General features: G+C 45.1%; 1 protein-coding gene across 4 annotated transcripts in view; it reads left to right on the forward strand.

The window, feature by feature from the left end:
- USP30 (ubiquitin specific peptidase 30) overlaps window positions 1–16,139 on the forward strand; it is a 31,529-nt gene that overhangs the window by 7,220 nt on the left and 8,170 nt on the right. Inside the window, exons 4-11 of one of the 4 annotated variants that reach the window (XM_007129493.4) lie at window positions 2,919–3,022; window positions 7,453–7,551; window positions 8,291–8,336; window positions 9,464–9,558; window positions 13,764–13,823; window positions 14,338–14,424; window positions 15,203–15,283; window positions 15,379–15,598. In XM_007129493.4, coding sequence (XP_007129555.1) covers window positions 2,919–3,022; window positions 7,453–7,551; window positions 8,291–8,336; window positions 9,464–9,558; window positions 13,764–13,823; window positions 14,338–14,424; window positions 15,203–15,283; window positions 15,379–15,598 — 792 coding nt within the window. The remainder of the gene's footprint in view (window positions 1–2,918; window positions 3,023–7,452; window positions 7,552–8,290; window positions 8,337–9,463; window positions 9,559–13,763; window positions 13,824–14,337; window positions 14,425–15,202; window positions 15,284–15,378; window positions 15,599–16,139) is intronic. The other 3 variants (XM_024120891.3, XM_007129495.4, XM_007129494.4) reach the window with 3 other exon arrangements.

Consider the following 16,139-nt stretch of genomic DNA (forward strand, 5'->3'; position numbering starts at 1 on the left):
AAATAAATAAATAAATAAATAAATAAATAAATTTTTAAACATTGAGGTAAAATATTCATAATGTAAAATTTACCACCATAACCATTTTCAAGTAAACAGGTCTGTAGTATTAAGTATATTCACATTGTTGTGCAACCACGACCACCATTCATCTCCAGAAAGTTTGCATCTTCCCATATTGCAACTCTGTATCCATTAAACAATAACTTCCCATTTTCCACTACCCCCAGACCCTGGTAACTACTATTCTATTTTCTGTCTCTATGAGTTTGACTATGTAGCATATTAAGTGGAATCATACAATATTTGTCCTTTTATGTCTGGTTTGTTTCACTTAGCATAATGTCCTTGAGGTTCATCCACATTGTAGCATGTGTCAGAGTTTCATTCCGCTTTAAGGCTGAACATGAGTAATGTTCCACTGTGTGTGTATATGTATGTATATACACACTACATTTTGTTTATCCATTTATAGGTCAGTGGATGTTTGGGTTGTTTCCACCTTTTGGCCATTGTGAATAATGCTGCTGTGGAGACTGGTGTACAGATATCTGTTCAAGCCCGTGCTTTTAATTTTTGGGGGTATAGACCCAGAAGTGGAATTGCTGGATCAAATGGTAATTCTGTTTACTATTTGGAGGAATCACCATACTGCTTTCCATAGCAGCTTTGGCATTTTACATTCCCACCAGCAGTGCACAAATGTTCCAGTTCTCCACATCCTCACCAGCACTTGTTATTGTCTGTCTTTCTGATGGGTGTGAAAGTGATATCTCATTGTGGTCTTGATTTGCATTTCCCTAATCATAGGTTATGTTGAGCATCTTCTCATGTGTTTATTGGCCATTTCTAGGGGTTTTTTGTGTCTTTTTAATGAAACGTCTATTCAGATCTTTTGTCCATTTTTTAATTTGGTTTTCTGTATTTTTGTTGTTGTTGAGTTTTAGGAGTTCCTTATATATTTTGGATCTCAAGCTCTTATCAAGCACGTGATTTACACACGTCACGCACCCGTACAGCTGCACAGCATCCATAATCGCAGGATATCCCGGTTTACTTAGCCATTTGCTTCCGGAGCCTTGTCTCCATAAACAGGCTGCAGTGAACATCCTTGTACATGCCCATCGTGCACATAGGCACCTCTTTCCCTGGGGTAGATCCTGAGAAAGTCATACTGCTGGATTGTAGGATATGAAAATTAGTAGACATTGCCACATTTTGCCACACAGCATTGTAGGCAAAATTGGGCTGAAGGGGACATTCACATTTTCCTTGGGAGGGTAAAAGCTAACAGAAGGGCTGCCGGGGAATGTAGGAGGAAGAAGGAAGGAACAGTACCTCTCCTGACAGGTCTCCTTCGTACTGGAGGGAAAAGGTCTGACCTCAGGGTTTATTTGCACTGATAACTGGCTACTGGCTGCCAACGCTGCTGCTTCTCCACCACAGGTCACCACCCACGGCACCAGCCATGTTCTGACAGCGGTGGCGTTGGCAATGTTCAGACCCTCCAGGGTCAGAGTCTGAAGTGTTCAGAGCTATCTCTCAAGTTCACTGACTGCAAATCAAGGAGGAGAAACAGGCTGGCTTAGTTTATCTGGAGAATCACTGAACTCCCAAAAACTGCACTGAGAGGGCAGGCTCCTGTATTTTTATCTCCTCTGCACTAGCAGTACTGGCCCAGTGTGATATACTGGTCCATAATAATATGCTGTGGGACGGGGGATGGTCAAGATCAGGAATCAACGAACTATGGCCCTTGGGCCAAATTTGGCCTACCGCCTGGTTTTTTTTGTTTTTGTTTTTTAAATAACTTTATTTATTTATTTATTTATGGCTGCGTTGGGTCTTTGTTGCTGCGCGTGGGCTTTCTATAGTTGCGGCGAGCAGGGGCTACTCTTCGTTGCGGTGCGCGGGCTTCTCATTGCAGTGGCTTTTCTTGTAGTGGAGCACAGGCTCTAGGTGCGCGGACTTCAGTAGTTGTGGCACACGGGCTTAGTTGCTCCGTGGCACGTGGGATCTTCCCAGACCAGGGCTCGAACCCATTTCCCCCGCATTGGCAGGTGGATTCTTAACCACCGCACCACCAGGGAAGTCCCACCGCCTGTTTTTGTGAATAAAGTTTTATTGAAACACAGCCATGGCCGTTTGTTTACATATTATCTATGTAATATGTAATATTACATATTATTTATCTGTCATCTATGGCTGCTTTTTGTGCTACATTGGCAGAGATGAGTAGTTGCTACAGACACCTGCAAAGCCAAAAATGTTTACTAGCTGACCCCTTACAGAAAAAGTTTGCCAACCCCCATCTAGATGTAATTGTAATATAAATTCATAAGCCCATCAGACTTTTATTTTTGTCTGTTAGGCTTGATTCTACCTTGATTGAAAAGCAAACCACTCAGAGGACCGTTTCAGGCTGCCTCAGAGAGCTTGATGCTTTGCGGTGATAATCAGAAACTCAAATGCAGACAAATCCAAGAGAAGGCCTTATGGCCACAGGAGAGAGTCCTGTGGAGAGGGGTTAGGGAAGTGAGTGTAGGGTTGGACCAGATGGTTGTTTAAAGGCCCTCCTGTCCCTCAGAGTTGTGAGTTAAAATCATTTTATTCACTACAAATCTTGCAACAGTAAATTTATATTGATGATAGTAATTCAGATATCTGAAAGTCAATTGCTTCATTTAAATGGTGCAGCCTCATGAAAAATTACATTCATTCGACAAACACGAAGTGTCTACTAGTGTACTAAGCATTGGGTAAGGCTACAAGGAAGAATAATGAAAGAGATATAATTCCAAGGTGAATTTTACAGTCCTTACATTTTTAATTAGCTTTGACACGTTGTGCTGTGCAGCTTTTCTGGTTAGTTGTTGTGCTGGTTCACTTAATAACTGTGCTACCTTTTTTGTTCCCAGCTTTATCCTGCCAGGAAGTCACTGATGAAGAGGTCTTGGATGCAAGCTGCTTGTTGGACGTCTTAAGAATGTACAGATGGCAGATCTCTTCGTTTGAAGAGCAGGTGAACACAACATTCAAAGCAGGTTTCCTTGGAGAATCTTTCCCACTAATGAGGTGGGGCCTGAGCTCCAGAAACAGCTGCATTGCTGCAGCGGGAAGAATAAACGCCAGCATTGACCTTGCAGTTGTCTGACCCGCGTGGACATTTGTGTGACATTTTAGACAGCCTTAGTGTCCCGAGACCAGATTGTGAACTTTATTCCTGCTCTCGCGATCAGGGGAGAGGGAAGGTTCACGGGATAGGGCATGAGCACACAGCTGCCAAAGAGGGAAAATCTTTTTAGTTCCTGAGTGACTTTGCATTTCAGTGGATGGTGGGGACATCTGGGGCCTATTAGAGAGAAGCAGGTGGCTTTACTTTAGAGGCTCAGAGGTTCGGGTGAGACTCTTTTTTAGACTATACCTTCATTAAAAAAAAAAAAAAAAAAAAATCAGTCTTCGGAGGCTGGCTTAAAGTGGCCGCAAACCTTGAGCAGCTGTCATATGCAGTCCCAGGGCCTTCCTCCAGCCACTCCCGCCCCGCTTTTCCACGACTACAGCTTCCTTGTCTTCTTTGGTACTGGCCACCCTCCTCCTCTTCCCCAGAGGACGAGGCTGAGGCTGAGAGAGTGAAGCTCCAGGGACCAAACATTTCGCTTCCGTTGGTGTACACTTCCAGCGGTCCATCCCCGCCGCCACATTTCCAGGCTGGCCCTGGCCAGCGTTGGGTTGGCTGCTTCTGCCTCCCCCAGGTAGCCCCTGGACCAGAGCCCCTGGGCTCCCAAAACTGTGGGGCCGAAGCAGGAGGCATGTAAAAATGGAGAAATGAGGCGGGAAGGCTTCCTCTCTCCCCTCTTCTTTAGAGATGATCTCTGTTTCCACTTCCATCTGAAGCCATGTATGTGTTACTTCTTAAACACGACGTTGAGAGTATCCTATACTTTCTTACAGTGCTTCTTGATTAATCCATTATATGTTGAAATATTTTTCCATTTAGAGAATACTTTTTAAATCCTCCTCTGGTAACTGGAATTATTTAGCTACATTTTACATTTTGCTAAACTGAGACAGTGACTGAGAGTTAGTCCTTAAGAACATCAGATGCCTGTCGGCTGAAAAAAAAAAATGCACAACCTAAAAGTTGAGAATTAGGTTTTATTTGACAGACGTCCTGAGGACTTAAGCCCGGGAGGCAGCCTCTCAGATAGCTCTGAGGGACTGCCCCCAAGAGGTAAGGGAGGAGCAGGATATATCAAGTGTTTGCAAAAACAACGAAAACAAAAACAGGTAGAACGTCCAAAGATTACTGCTAATTAAACAAAAAACAGACATCTGAAGTTAATGAATTTAGCATTTTTCTGTGTAAGGGAAGATGCAAGGGTCTGAGTTCATTGAAATCATTCCTTCGAGATGCCCCTTAGCTGTCCAGGGCCCGTATCCTGCTTTTCTCCATCTTGAATCCCCTCAGAGGACACAGTAGGGGGCGGCTGCAGGAGCTGATGGCTTGGTGGCCAGCAACATCCTTTCTTTACTGATATGACAGGCGACATTCTTTGCCCACATTCCTTTTCTAAGTCCTGCTCTTCTGTCAAGGACCCACTTAAGTCCCAGTTGCTCCTGGGGAGTATTTCCAGCGTCTGACACTGAGCCGCAGAGTGCCGTAGTATGCATGGGAAGGAGAAAGCATGTCTGTCTCTGGTTCTGTTCCTCTTTGAAGGTATCCAGAGCATCTAGCATGGGGCCTTGTCCACACCTTCACTATTAATGATCTGGTCATCCAACCACTTTTCAGTGTCTGAAGCTAGAGCTGTGGGGTGCTTTGGGCCACGTCTGTGAATTATGTGATTGAATCCTCACCACAGCCCTGTAAGGAGTTACTGTTACTATCCCCATTTTACAGATGAGAACACTGAGGTTCAGAGCAGTCAAGTGACTTGCCCAAAGTCACACAGCTATTTGAGTGACAGAGCCAGGATTCAAGCCAGTCTGGCACTAAAGTGGCTGCTCTTCAGCTCTTCTGCAATACTGTTCCTTTTCTGAAGGCCAGGTAGTCACATGGCTGACGGTGACAGAATAGGTTTTGGATCCGACTCCATCCTGTCTTGGGATTTTTCTCTGTGGTGAACCCTTGCTCATGCTTCATGGGCTGGCCCAGATGCCTGGTCTGTCAAGGCTCCCCGAGCCTTGCAGGAAGAGATGAGCCTCCCTCGGCTCCATGTCCAGGGCTCACTGGTCGTAACAGGGCCATAGCATTGCACTGCTAGATAGTAGCAAGGCTGCCATGTCTGCCCCTGGGTTGTGAGTCCCTGAGGGCAAGAGCCTTGCCTTACTTACCTTTGACTCTCCATCACTCTCTCGCCAACTGCTGGTCATAGCCTCAGAGGGGATTCATTTATACGTGCAACAAATGCTTATTGAACGCCGGCCTCGGGAAGGGCCTGCTGAGGGCGCTGGGTGGTAGCAGCAAGCGTGACTTGCAGGGGCCCTGTGCTCCAGGAGCTCGCGGTGTAGTGAGGGTGGGGCTGCAGACCGTCCACAGGTAACTTTAACGTGTGCTGAGAAGGTGACGTGAGAAAGTGTGGGGAGGACGGGCGCTGAGAGGAAAGCGGCAGGAGGACTCCTTTAGAGGGGGCGGCTTCTCTAGAGACCTGAGGTTTCAGCCGAGACCTGGAGTCTAAAGAGGAGCCAGGCCCGGGGTGCTGTGGGCGCAGTGTGCCAGCCGGAGGAGCAAAGCCGGGGCAAAAGCCTCGAGCAGCTGCAAGGACACAGGGTTGAGAAGGGCAGGAAGGGCAGGGCAAGCAGTGGAGGAGAGGGGGCTGTGAGGAGTGCAGGGCCTGGGAGGCCGAGGGCTGGAGCTGGGCTCCTGCTCTGCGCGCAGGGGGAACCACTCGGAGCTTTGGCAGGGGACTGCTTCGGCCCGACCTGACATGTGAACAGGAGCACGCCGGCCTCCGTGTACAGGAGGGGTGAAGCGGGGCAGGACGGGAGCGGAGAGGAAAGCTGGGCGGCCGTGCGGACACCCAGGCCGGGGAGGGTCCGGCTCAGGCTGGGGCTGAGGCAGGGCAGATGGAGAGACCTCAGGGATTCAGCGGGTGTTTTGCAGGGAGAGCCTGCGGGGCCGCCGCTGAATGGCCGGGGGTGAGGTTAGGTCAGGGAGGGCTGGTGACGGAGGGTTCCCTGAGGAGCCCTGAAGGATGAGAGAGAGGCGGCCGCGTGAAGACCCGGGCGCGGGAAAGACCCAGGCCTGAGGTGGGAGCCGGCTTGGCGCATTCAGGGAGGAAGAGGAGGCCAGGGGCTGGGGCGCGCGAGGGGGGAGGGTTCTAGGGCCGGGGCGTGTCAGGGCTGGCCAGCCAGCTGAGAAGGGAGCCATTCACTGCAGCAGTGGAGGCCATCGGGAGGTTGAGAGCAGAAGAGAAAAGTCATTTGCCTTTAGAAACAGATCGCTCTGGCGACTGTGGACAGGACCCAGAGTGGCAGCCCAGTGAGTATCAGCTGCATCAGAGTTCAGGGGGGACGGGCTGCCCATCCCGGGAGAGTCAGGGTGGCTTTGGCTTTTGGGAAGAGGGGCGTTTGAGTTGATCCTTAAAAAGTAGTCCCCTGCCACATGAGGCAGCAATTCTGCTCCTGGGTGTACGCCCGAAAGAGCTGAAAGCAGGGACTCAGATACTTGTGTAGCCCGGTTCACAGCAGCCTCATTCACGACAGCTGAAAGGAGGAAGCAGCTCACCTGCCCATCGATGGCTGATGGATAAACAAGATGTGATAGGTGTACATAGTGGAGTATTACTCAGCCTTTAAAAGGAAGGAAATTCTGTGCTACGTCATAGATGAATCGGCATATCGTGCTAAGTGAAACAAGTCAGTCACAAAAGGACAGATACTGTATGATTCCACTTATCTGAGGATAAGCGGAATTCATAGACAACAGAGTAGAACGGTGGGTGCCGAGGGGTGCGGGGGGTTGGGGAGTTAGTGTTTAGTGGGCGTGGAGTTTCCATTTGGGAAGATGAAAAAAGTTCCGAAGATGGACGGTGGTGATGGTAGCACAACAATGTGAATGTGCTTAATGCCAATGAGCTGTACACTTAAAAAGCTTAAATTGGATGAGTGTTTTACCACAATGAAAACAAAACAGTAGTCAGGTAGAGCAGAGGTCAGAGCCATCTCAGTAAAGCTAAAACAGGCTCAGAGATGGCTCAGATCAGCGTGAAGCCTGCCCACCCAGCATTCGTTCCTTCTCTCTCCCCTTGGGCCTCTCAGTTGAGGGCCTTTACTCCTGAAAATGTCGAGGATGTAACCATTTCCATTTAACGCACTGGGCCTTGAGAAGGTGGAAAGCAAATTCTGCCCACCTTAGCCATAGGGGGTCTTCCTGGTGGTCCACACAGGGGTGGTTCTGAGGTTGCCGCGGCCTCTTCGGGCCACTCTGAAGAATGCTTTGCCCTTTGACAGGACGCTCATGAGTTATTCCATGTCATTACCTCGTCTTTGGAGGATGAGCGGGACCACCAGCCCCGGGTCACACATCTGTTTGATGTGCATTCCCTAGAGGTAAACCATTAACACTCTCAGTACGATGAATGCGGTCTGTGCGTATTGAACAGGTACAGGGAACACAAATGTAATTTTCGTGTAACTTTAAACTCAAAAGTAAGATTAGATAAAAACCCAGTAGTGGGAGTGAGGCTGGGGGAGGGTCTTAAACGTCATACTTGGCAGTGACTTTGGTTACTGGATGTCAAGCTCTTAAAAACGATTCCTTGCTGCAATTTGTGTTGGGCTTGAGATGAAAGAATGTATTTTCCCCCCTATTTAATATAGGAGAACAAGGAGCCACAGGAATGCTAAAGGAATCTTATTTCTCTGGCACATTATAAATGTTAGGGAGTTGATAAGTTAATTAGTAAAAGGGGGGGAGTATTCCGGAGAGGCAGTATGTTCAATTGCATTTGGTGAAGGAACAGGTACAGTAACCAACCAGAGAGCCTAATTAAGGCCCCTTTTCGGAAGCTTGGTTTAAAGTTGATTTTGAGGGACTTCCCTGGTGGTCCAGTGGTTAAGCCTCTGTGCTTCTAAGGCAGAGGGCTCGGGTTCGATCTCTGGTCGGGGAGCTAAGATCCCACGTGCCGAGCGGCATGGCCAAAAAGTAAAGAAATATATAAATAAATAAAGTTGATTTTGAACTGTGCAGTCAGCACAGAAACTTGTGAGATTTAGGAGTGGGGTGAGGGTGGGTGATCAGAGAGATTGCAGTAGGGTTTTCAGCCTCTCTCTTTTTTGTCCTTTACAGCAGCAGTCAGAAATGACTCCCAGACAGATCACCTGCCACACCAGAGGTAGTCATTTTCCGTTGAACTGTAACACATGAGATGTGTACTTTTTAGAAATGACAATAATTTGCTTTATGTTTTCTAAAAATAATGTTTTTTCTGGTGACACCCATTCTGACTTGGAGTGTGTGTACTTGAAAGGAACTTGTGTTTTGGGAACAGTCGTAAACTGTCCCCCTGGTGAACATCTTGAATTGTTCCATCATACCCGAGGCCTGCTCAGTTTCCTCTGAACGGACTTATTTCTCCCTCAAACTAGGGTTTTTCCTTACCTTCTTGAATTGGTCCTCTGGTGAACTTAATAAGCTGAAACTGCTGTGTCCTCAGCATTTACACTTTGGCCAACTATTCCTGCAAATGATCCCTTCCTCCTTAGAAGGAAATTATTGTTTTCTTAACACTTAAAAAAAAAATGACGTATCAATTCCTTTGCACACTGGTAGTAATGAGAACAGTTCTCTTTTGGGTCCATACCGTGTGCCAGGCACCTTAATATCTCATTTAAGCCTCCCAACGGCTCTATGAAGTTGGCGGTATGGAGGATAGTGGGGTCATAATTATCCCCATTTCCAGCAAACTGAGGCTTACAGGGATGAAGTCTCTGGCTCTGGTCACATGGCCAATAAGCAAAGCCAGGACCCAGCCCAGGCTGGCCTGACTTGGAGCCCGTGGTTCCAACTAGCACACCACGCTGCTGTGTTTTTTCCGCTAGCCCCCGTCCTATCCCCCCCAAAGCTCACGTTTTTCAGAACTTGCTTATTCTGATGATTTCAAAAGTTTATCTCACTTTATGGCGTGTTCACCAGTGGTATCATTCTTGTGACATCTCAAACATTTGAAGCAAATGTTTGTAAAAAGACATTATCAAACACAAATTTCTTTTTTAAATGTGGCTGTGCCTATTATATAGAAACCACATTTAAGGACCTGTGTAAATTCTCCTGTGAAGGGACCTGGTTGTCTTTTTGATGGATTTCAATAAGGGAAGCTCTTTCAGTTTCCTTTTCAGGAACTTTTTTTTTTTTTTTTTTTCTAAAGAAGGTGTGTCTACCACATACTAAGAAGGGGGGTGAATTTTGAGGTTGGTGCCAGAGGGCTAGAGGTGGCCTATCAAAAGGTGTTCTGTATTCCAGGGTCACCTCATCCCACATCCAGCCACTGGAAGTCCCAGCATCCTTTTCATGGAAGACTTACTAGTAACATGGTCTGCAAACACTGTGAGCACCAGGTAAATACAATACCAATACTTGATATTTTCTGGCAAGGTTTTATTTAAGTTAAGCTTCGTGAAGGAGCCAGAGCATGAGGACTGGCATTGGTGTCTGGCTTTTGTGATTTTTCTGGGGTCTGTAGGCTTGGTGGACCGACTGCTCACCCTTGGTCAGTGCTGGCATATCAGTTGATTCTCAGATGGCATCTTCTGTACCAAGAGCAGCAGACCCACTGTGATTGGCAGGGTTTTGAGTCCTAAGGTTGGGTCTATACCCATGGTGAACACAGCAGATTCTAGGGCTGGTTTGTTGGGGTGTGTGTGTGTGTGTGTGTGTGTGTGTGTGTGTGTGTGTGTGTGTGTGTGTGTGTGCTTTGCTTCTGAGATTTTAAATTTTTATTATGCAAAATTTTGAGCATGATGCAAAAATAGAGAATTGTACAACTGTCACCTCAGTCAATTTGAGAATATTTTTCATCACTCACCCCTTGCTCCCGCACACACACAAAAAACCACCCCTGTACCCATTAGCAGTCATTTCTCATTTCTCCCCACACTCTGTCAGCCCTAGGAAACCACTAATCTACTTTCTGTCTCTATATAATTTGTCTCTTCTGGACGTTTCATATAAATGGAATCTTATAATATATGGTGCTTTGAGACTAGCTTCTTTCACTCAGCATAATATTTTCAGGGTTCTTCCACATGTTATAGCATGTATCAGTACTTCATTCCTGTTTATTACCAAATAATATTCCATTGTATGGATAGACCACATTTTGTTTATCCATTCGTCAGCTGATGGACATTTGGGTTGTTTCCACTTTTGCCTTGTTTCAAATCTTAAGAAACAAATATTTGGTGTTTCATAATTAAGTATGATGTTATCTTTGAGTTTTCTATTCTCCTTTTATCACACTGAGAAAGTTCTTTTCTATTCCTAGTTTGCTGAGAGTTTTTATCATGATGAATAATTGGATTTTGTCTTGCTTTTTCTACATATATTGAGATGATCTTTTTTTTTTCTTTTATTCTGTTAATATGGTGAATTACAGTGATTGATTTTTCTTATGTTAAACTACCTTTGTGTTCTGGGATAAATTTCATTTTATTGTGATGTCATTCTTTTTAATATATTACTAGATTTGGTTTGCTAACATTTTCTGAAGGCTATTCGTGTTTTATGTTTATGATTTTCTTGTAATGTCTTTCTCAGGTTTTATTATAAGAGTTATGCTAGCCTCATAAAATAAGCTGGGAAGTATTCCTGCCTCTATTTCCTCAAGGTCTTTGGGTAATATTGGTATTGCTTTTTCCTTAAGTGTTTTGCTAGAATTTGTTTCTTTTTCTTTCTTTAGTTCTATTTTTGCTGAATTTCTTTTGAGACTTTGCTATTAGGCACATACACATGAATTAATTATGATGAGTTGACTCTTACTGTCGTGATAAAATGTCCCTCTTTATCTCTAGTAAGACTCCTTGTCTGGAAGTCTATTTTGTCTGTTTAGTTTCCATCTAACTAGTGTTTCTATGGTATGTCTCTTTCTGTGCTCTTATTTTTGACCTATCTTTTGTCTTTGTATTTAAAGTGTGGCTTTTGTAGACAGCATATAATTGGGTCCTGCCTTTTTATCTAGCTTCCTATCTGCCTTTTAATCGGTGTGTTTAGTCCGTTTACATTTAACGTAGGTATTTATAGAGTGGATTTAGGTCTGCTGTATTACCGTTTGTTTTCTACTTGTCTCATATAGTTTTTGTTTCTCTGTTCCTCCATTCCTCCCTTCTTTTGGGTTAATTGAATACTTTTTAGTATTCCATTGTAATTCCTCTGTTAGCTTTTTAGCTACACTTTGTGATTACATCATGCAGTGTTAACTTATCACAGTTTATTTAGAGTTAATATCATATTCCTTTGTGTAAAATGTAGGAACATTATGAAAGTATAGTTCTGTTACCCCATCTTTTGTGCTTTGTCGTATATATTATTTACATCTACATACATTATAAACCCCACGACACTGTCATAAAAATTTTTACTCTAAACAGTTATATGTGTTTAAAAGAAATTAAAAGAAAAAAATTTCACATTTACCATTTTCAGTATTCCTCAGTGCTTTCTGTAGATCCAGGTCCATTTGATGTTTTTTTCCCTTCAGTCTAAAAATATTCCTTTAACATTTCTTGCAGGTCTGTTTACAAATTCACTTAGCTTTCGTTTATATAAAAATGTTTTTGTTTTGCCCTTCTTCTTTTTGAAGACTGGTTTGGCTGTGTATAGAATTTTGGATTGACAGTGTCGCTATTGTTTTGGTTTGGTTACATTTATGTACATTTATGCTTTTCACCAACTTTGAACATTTTTTTGGCCACTATTTTTTTCAAAAAAATGTATGCCCCATTCTCGACTTGTTAGTCCATTTGATATTGTCCCACAGGTCACTGAGGCTTGGTTCTTTTTTCTTCAGTCTTTCTCCTCCGTGTCCTTCAATTTAGATCATTTCTATTGACCTATCTTCACATTTACTGACTGTCTTTCCCATCTTCAATCTCTGTTTGCTTGCCCAGTGAATTTTTCATTTTAGTTATTGTTCCTTTTAATTACATATTTCTTTTGGTTCTCTATAATTTCCATTTCTCTGCTGAGATTCTCTATTTGTCCTCCGCTAGATCTAAATAACTCTCTCTTTCTTTATGTCCTTGAGCATATTTATAATACTCCTTTAGGGTCCTTGTGCTCATTTCACCATCCAGGTCATCACCTCCTCTTCCCTACACACCATGGGTCACACTTTCTTCTTTCTTTGTACTGTATGTCTAGTAATTTTTTAATATGGACACTGTAGTAGAGACTCTGGATTCCGGTATGTCTCTCTGAGAAATAATGAATTCTGTTCTAGCAGGCGGTTGCCTTCGCTGAGCTCAAACTCCAAACCCCCTCTCTCCAACACTGGGCGGCAGAATCTCCGCTCAGTTTTCTCAGCCTCCAGCCGCAGCTTCTTGCTGAGTCCCTGGAGTCTCTTCCGTGTCTGTGTGCTTTCAGGATCAGCCATGGAATCAGGCAGGGCTTATACACAGATTTTAGGGCCTATCCTCTCTTGGCTCCTCTCTTTCTGGGATTTCCTCCAGCCTCTGTACCGGCGCTGAACTCTGTCTTCTGATACCTTAATTCTGGAAGACTGCTGCTTTTTCCCACCCAACACTGAACTGCATGGATTAGGGGGTACCCTCAGGCAAAGAAGCCACACAATGCAAATCTCACCCACGGAGGTCCTGTTTCTCCAAGAATTGACTTCTCCATTTCTGCCTGCTTTTGGTAGCCCTCCAGTTGTTCAAATTGTTTTGTTTTGGTCCAGATTTTACAATTGTTATGTCAAGGAGAGTTAGTCTAGCCAACCTACTGTGCCATAATCGAAAGCAGGAACTCTTTTTTTTTTTAAATAAATTTATTTATTTTTGGCTGTGTTGGGTCTTCATTGCTGCGTGCGGGCTTTCTCTAGCTGTGGCGAGCGGGGGCTACTCTTCATTGCGGTGTGCGGGCTTCTCATTGCGGTGGCTTCTCTTGTTGTGGAGCACGGGCTCTAGAGCGCAGGCTTAGTAGTTGTGGCACATGGGCTTAGTTACTCCACGGCCTGTGTGATCTTCCCGGACCAGGGCTCGAACCTATGTCCCCTGCATTGGCAGGCAGATTCTTAACTACAGCACCACCAGGGAAGTCCGAAAGCAGGAACTCTTAACCCTGTTTTATCATTTGTTGTTTTAGGGCTTTTTTTGCAGTTAATAATATAACATGCACATCTTTCCATATAATCATGTATAGTTCTACTACACTATTTTTAATATAGTATTCCATTCTATAATATATGGACATGATATAATTTATTTAATCATTCTCTAGGATTTTCACCCATTCACATTTTGCTGTCATAAATGATGCTGTGATAACCACATCCTTGTAGTTATGTTATCCATGGTTATTTCCTTAGGATAAAAATCCCAAAATTGCTGGGTCAGGTATGCTATTGTATAGTTTTTCCAAGATATCCTTTAGTATTATTGTAGTTCTTATGTTTACAAGGTTGTTCTTAATAGAATTTGCTTCTAGGTAAGTACGTTATGTTTGACTATGTTACTGTTCTGCATGTAAATATTTATATATCTTCCCATCTATAAAGCTTTGAATTGAACCTAAGTCCTTTCTGGTTTTTCTGCAATATGTGTTTCAGAGTCCCGTTCGATTTGATACCTTCGATAGCCTTTCACTAAGTATTCCAGCTGCCACATGGGTATGTACTGATCTGTGATTTCCTTGGGGTCTGTTTTGGAGACATCTGAATCTGAAAGGGCTTTGAGACATTTCGTGTAGCTCAGCTACTACACATGACTCAGACACATGGTTGGTTGAACCCATCTTAGTTTTAATCTGTGGTACCATGGCCTGTCTTGCGGGGAGAAGGTGGGCATTTTCTCTCTTGCTGCAGAAATTTTGGCTTTTTTGAACACACACACACACACACACACACACACACACACACACACATTAATCTCAAATTCAAAGCTATCTACAAGAACATGGAAGCCCATAATTTTCTGCAGTGTTATGTCCTCATACCCTTGAATCCACCCATAAGAGCAAATCCCGGATGCTCTGGGCTCCCCATTTGTTCAGGAAACACCCAGTTGTGTCTGTGAAGCTTCACTGCCTGCCTAAGCAGAATAAAGCTCGGGGCTTCACACTGTTAACAGTTCCAGTCTAGCTCTCCTTGAATTGTAATCATGAATGTTCTTCTTGTGCCGTAGGGTCATCCACTGACCCTGGACCACTGCCTTCACCACTTCATCTCGTCGGAATCCGTGCGGGATGTCGTATGTGACAACTGTACGAAGGTATGGCTTTAACACCAAGTGCCATTTCCCGAGCCGGCCCGCGTGTCCTGATACGGTGCTTCCCACACCGTCGGCCCTGAGCCCTGCCGACTACCCCCAGAGGCTCTCTGCAGCCACAGCCACGTCCACCTAAGTTGCTGAGGAAATTGGCAGCCCACGGACCAAATCTTTTTCCTAGATGAGTTTGGTTTCATCCACAAAATGTTTAAAGAAAAAAATGTGAATGCCATGCTTTGAGGTGGGACAGGCCCACTCCAATTCACTGCAGTTCCCTCCGCACCCGCCTGGTTCACATCTGCCTCTGAGCGACCTGCCCGACTCCCCCGAGCAATTAAACGTCACCCTCTGAATTAAGAGGAACTGTGGGGGCCAGAAATTTTGAAGACACAGAGCGAAACAGATGACATGCTAGTGTCAGTTTCAGTGCGGCCTCTTTACTTCTTTTGCCTCCATGGTCACCATTAGTTAATGACTAAAAGAGTGAAGACAGCTCACAGATAATTGGGCAGCTGAGTTCCTTCAGCAGGTGGATGTCAAGTGCCCAGTGAATGCACTTGTAACGCCAGCCTGACCCGCAGCTGTCCCTAGGGGTCCTGTTTCAAGAATTTCTGCAGAGGGACTTCCCTAGCGGTCCAGTGGTTAGGACTCCGCACTTTCATTGCCGAGGGCGTGGGTTCGATCCCTGGTCGGGGAACTAAGATCCTGCAGGCTGCGCAACGCTGCCAAAAAAAAAAAAACCAAAAAGAATTTCTGCAGAGAGATGTTTCCTTTATTTCAGATTGAAGCGAAAGGGACGCTGAATGGGGAGAAGGTGGAACACCAGAGGACCACATTTGTCAAACAGTTAAAACTAGGGAAGGTGAGCCCATGCCGCATGCCTGGCCGGCTCTGCTCCCGAGGGCCCCCTGGGTCCCGCTCCCGACCCGCGGCTCTTTCCGTCTCTCCCGCCCGCAGCTCCCCCAGTGTCTGTGCATCCACCTCCAGCGGCTGAGCTGGTCCAGCCATGGCACGCCCCTGAAGCGGCACGAGCACGTGCAGTTCAACGAGTTCCTGATGATGGACATCTACAAGTATCACCTCCTCGGACACAAACCCGGTCACCGCGGCCCCGAGCTGCACGAGAAGGCAGGGCCTGCGTTGGAGCCGCAGGACGGGCCGGCAGCCCCCAAGCCAGGTGCCTGCCCGAGGGGCCAACGCAGCTGGAATGTGCGGCACAGAGAGGGATCTTCTGGGTTCCTTGTGCCACAAGGGCCAGGCTCACCCGACGGCTGCTTAAATTCTTGAGAACAGCAGGATTGGGGGTGGGAGGGGAAAGGTTTTGTAAAAGAGGTTTAAATGATATAGTCATGAGATGTCTAGTTTTTAAAAACTCTCTGACAAATGAGAAACTATAGGCAGGAAAGCAAAAGGTTGCTTTCTGGTCTTCTGACTGAACAATAATTGGCTCAACTCATTCCAGTGAATTTCTTCTCTTTTCTTCTCCCCAGTACAGTCACCTCGTTTAGACAGGAACTGTGGGGAGGCAAAGTCCTGGCTGAAGATCCCTGAACATCTTGTTTGGGTTGATACTTCTTTACTGAATTGCTTTTTCTCTGATCCCATTACCATCCTCCCTTTTTTTTTTTTTTTTTTAACATCTCTATTGGAGTATAATTGCTTTACAATGGTGTGTTAGTTTCTGCTTTATAACAAAGTGAATCAGTTATACATATACA

Source organism: Physeter macrocephalus, chromosome 19 (genome assembly GCF_002837175.3).
Source record: "Physeter macrocephalus isolate SW-GA chromosome 19, ASM283717v5, whole genome shotgun sequence".
NCBI classification, from domain to species: Eukaryota; Metazoa; Chordata; class Mammalia; order Artiodactyla; family Physeteridae; genus Physeter; species Physeter macrocephalus.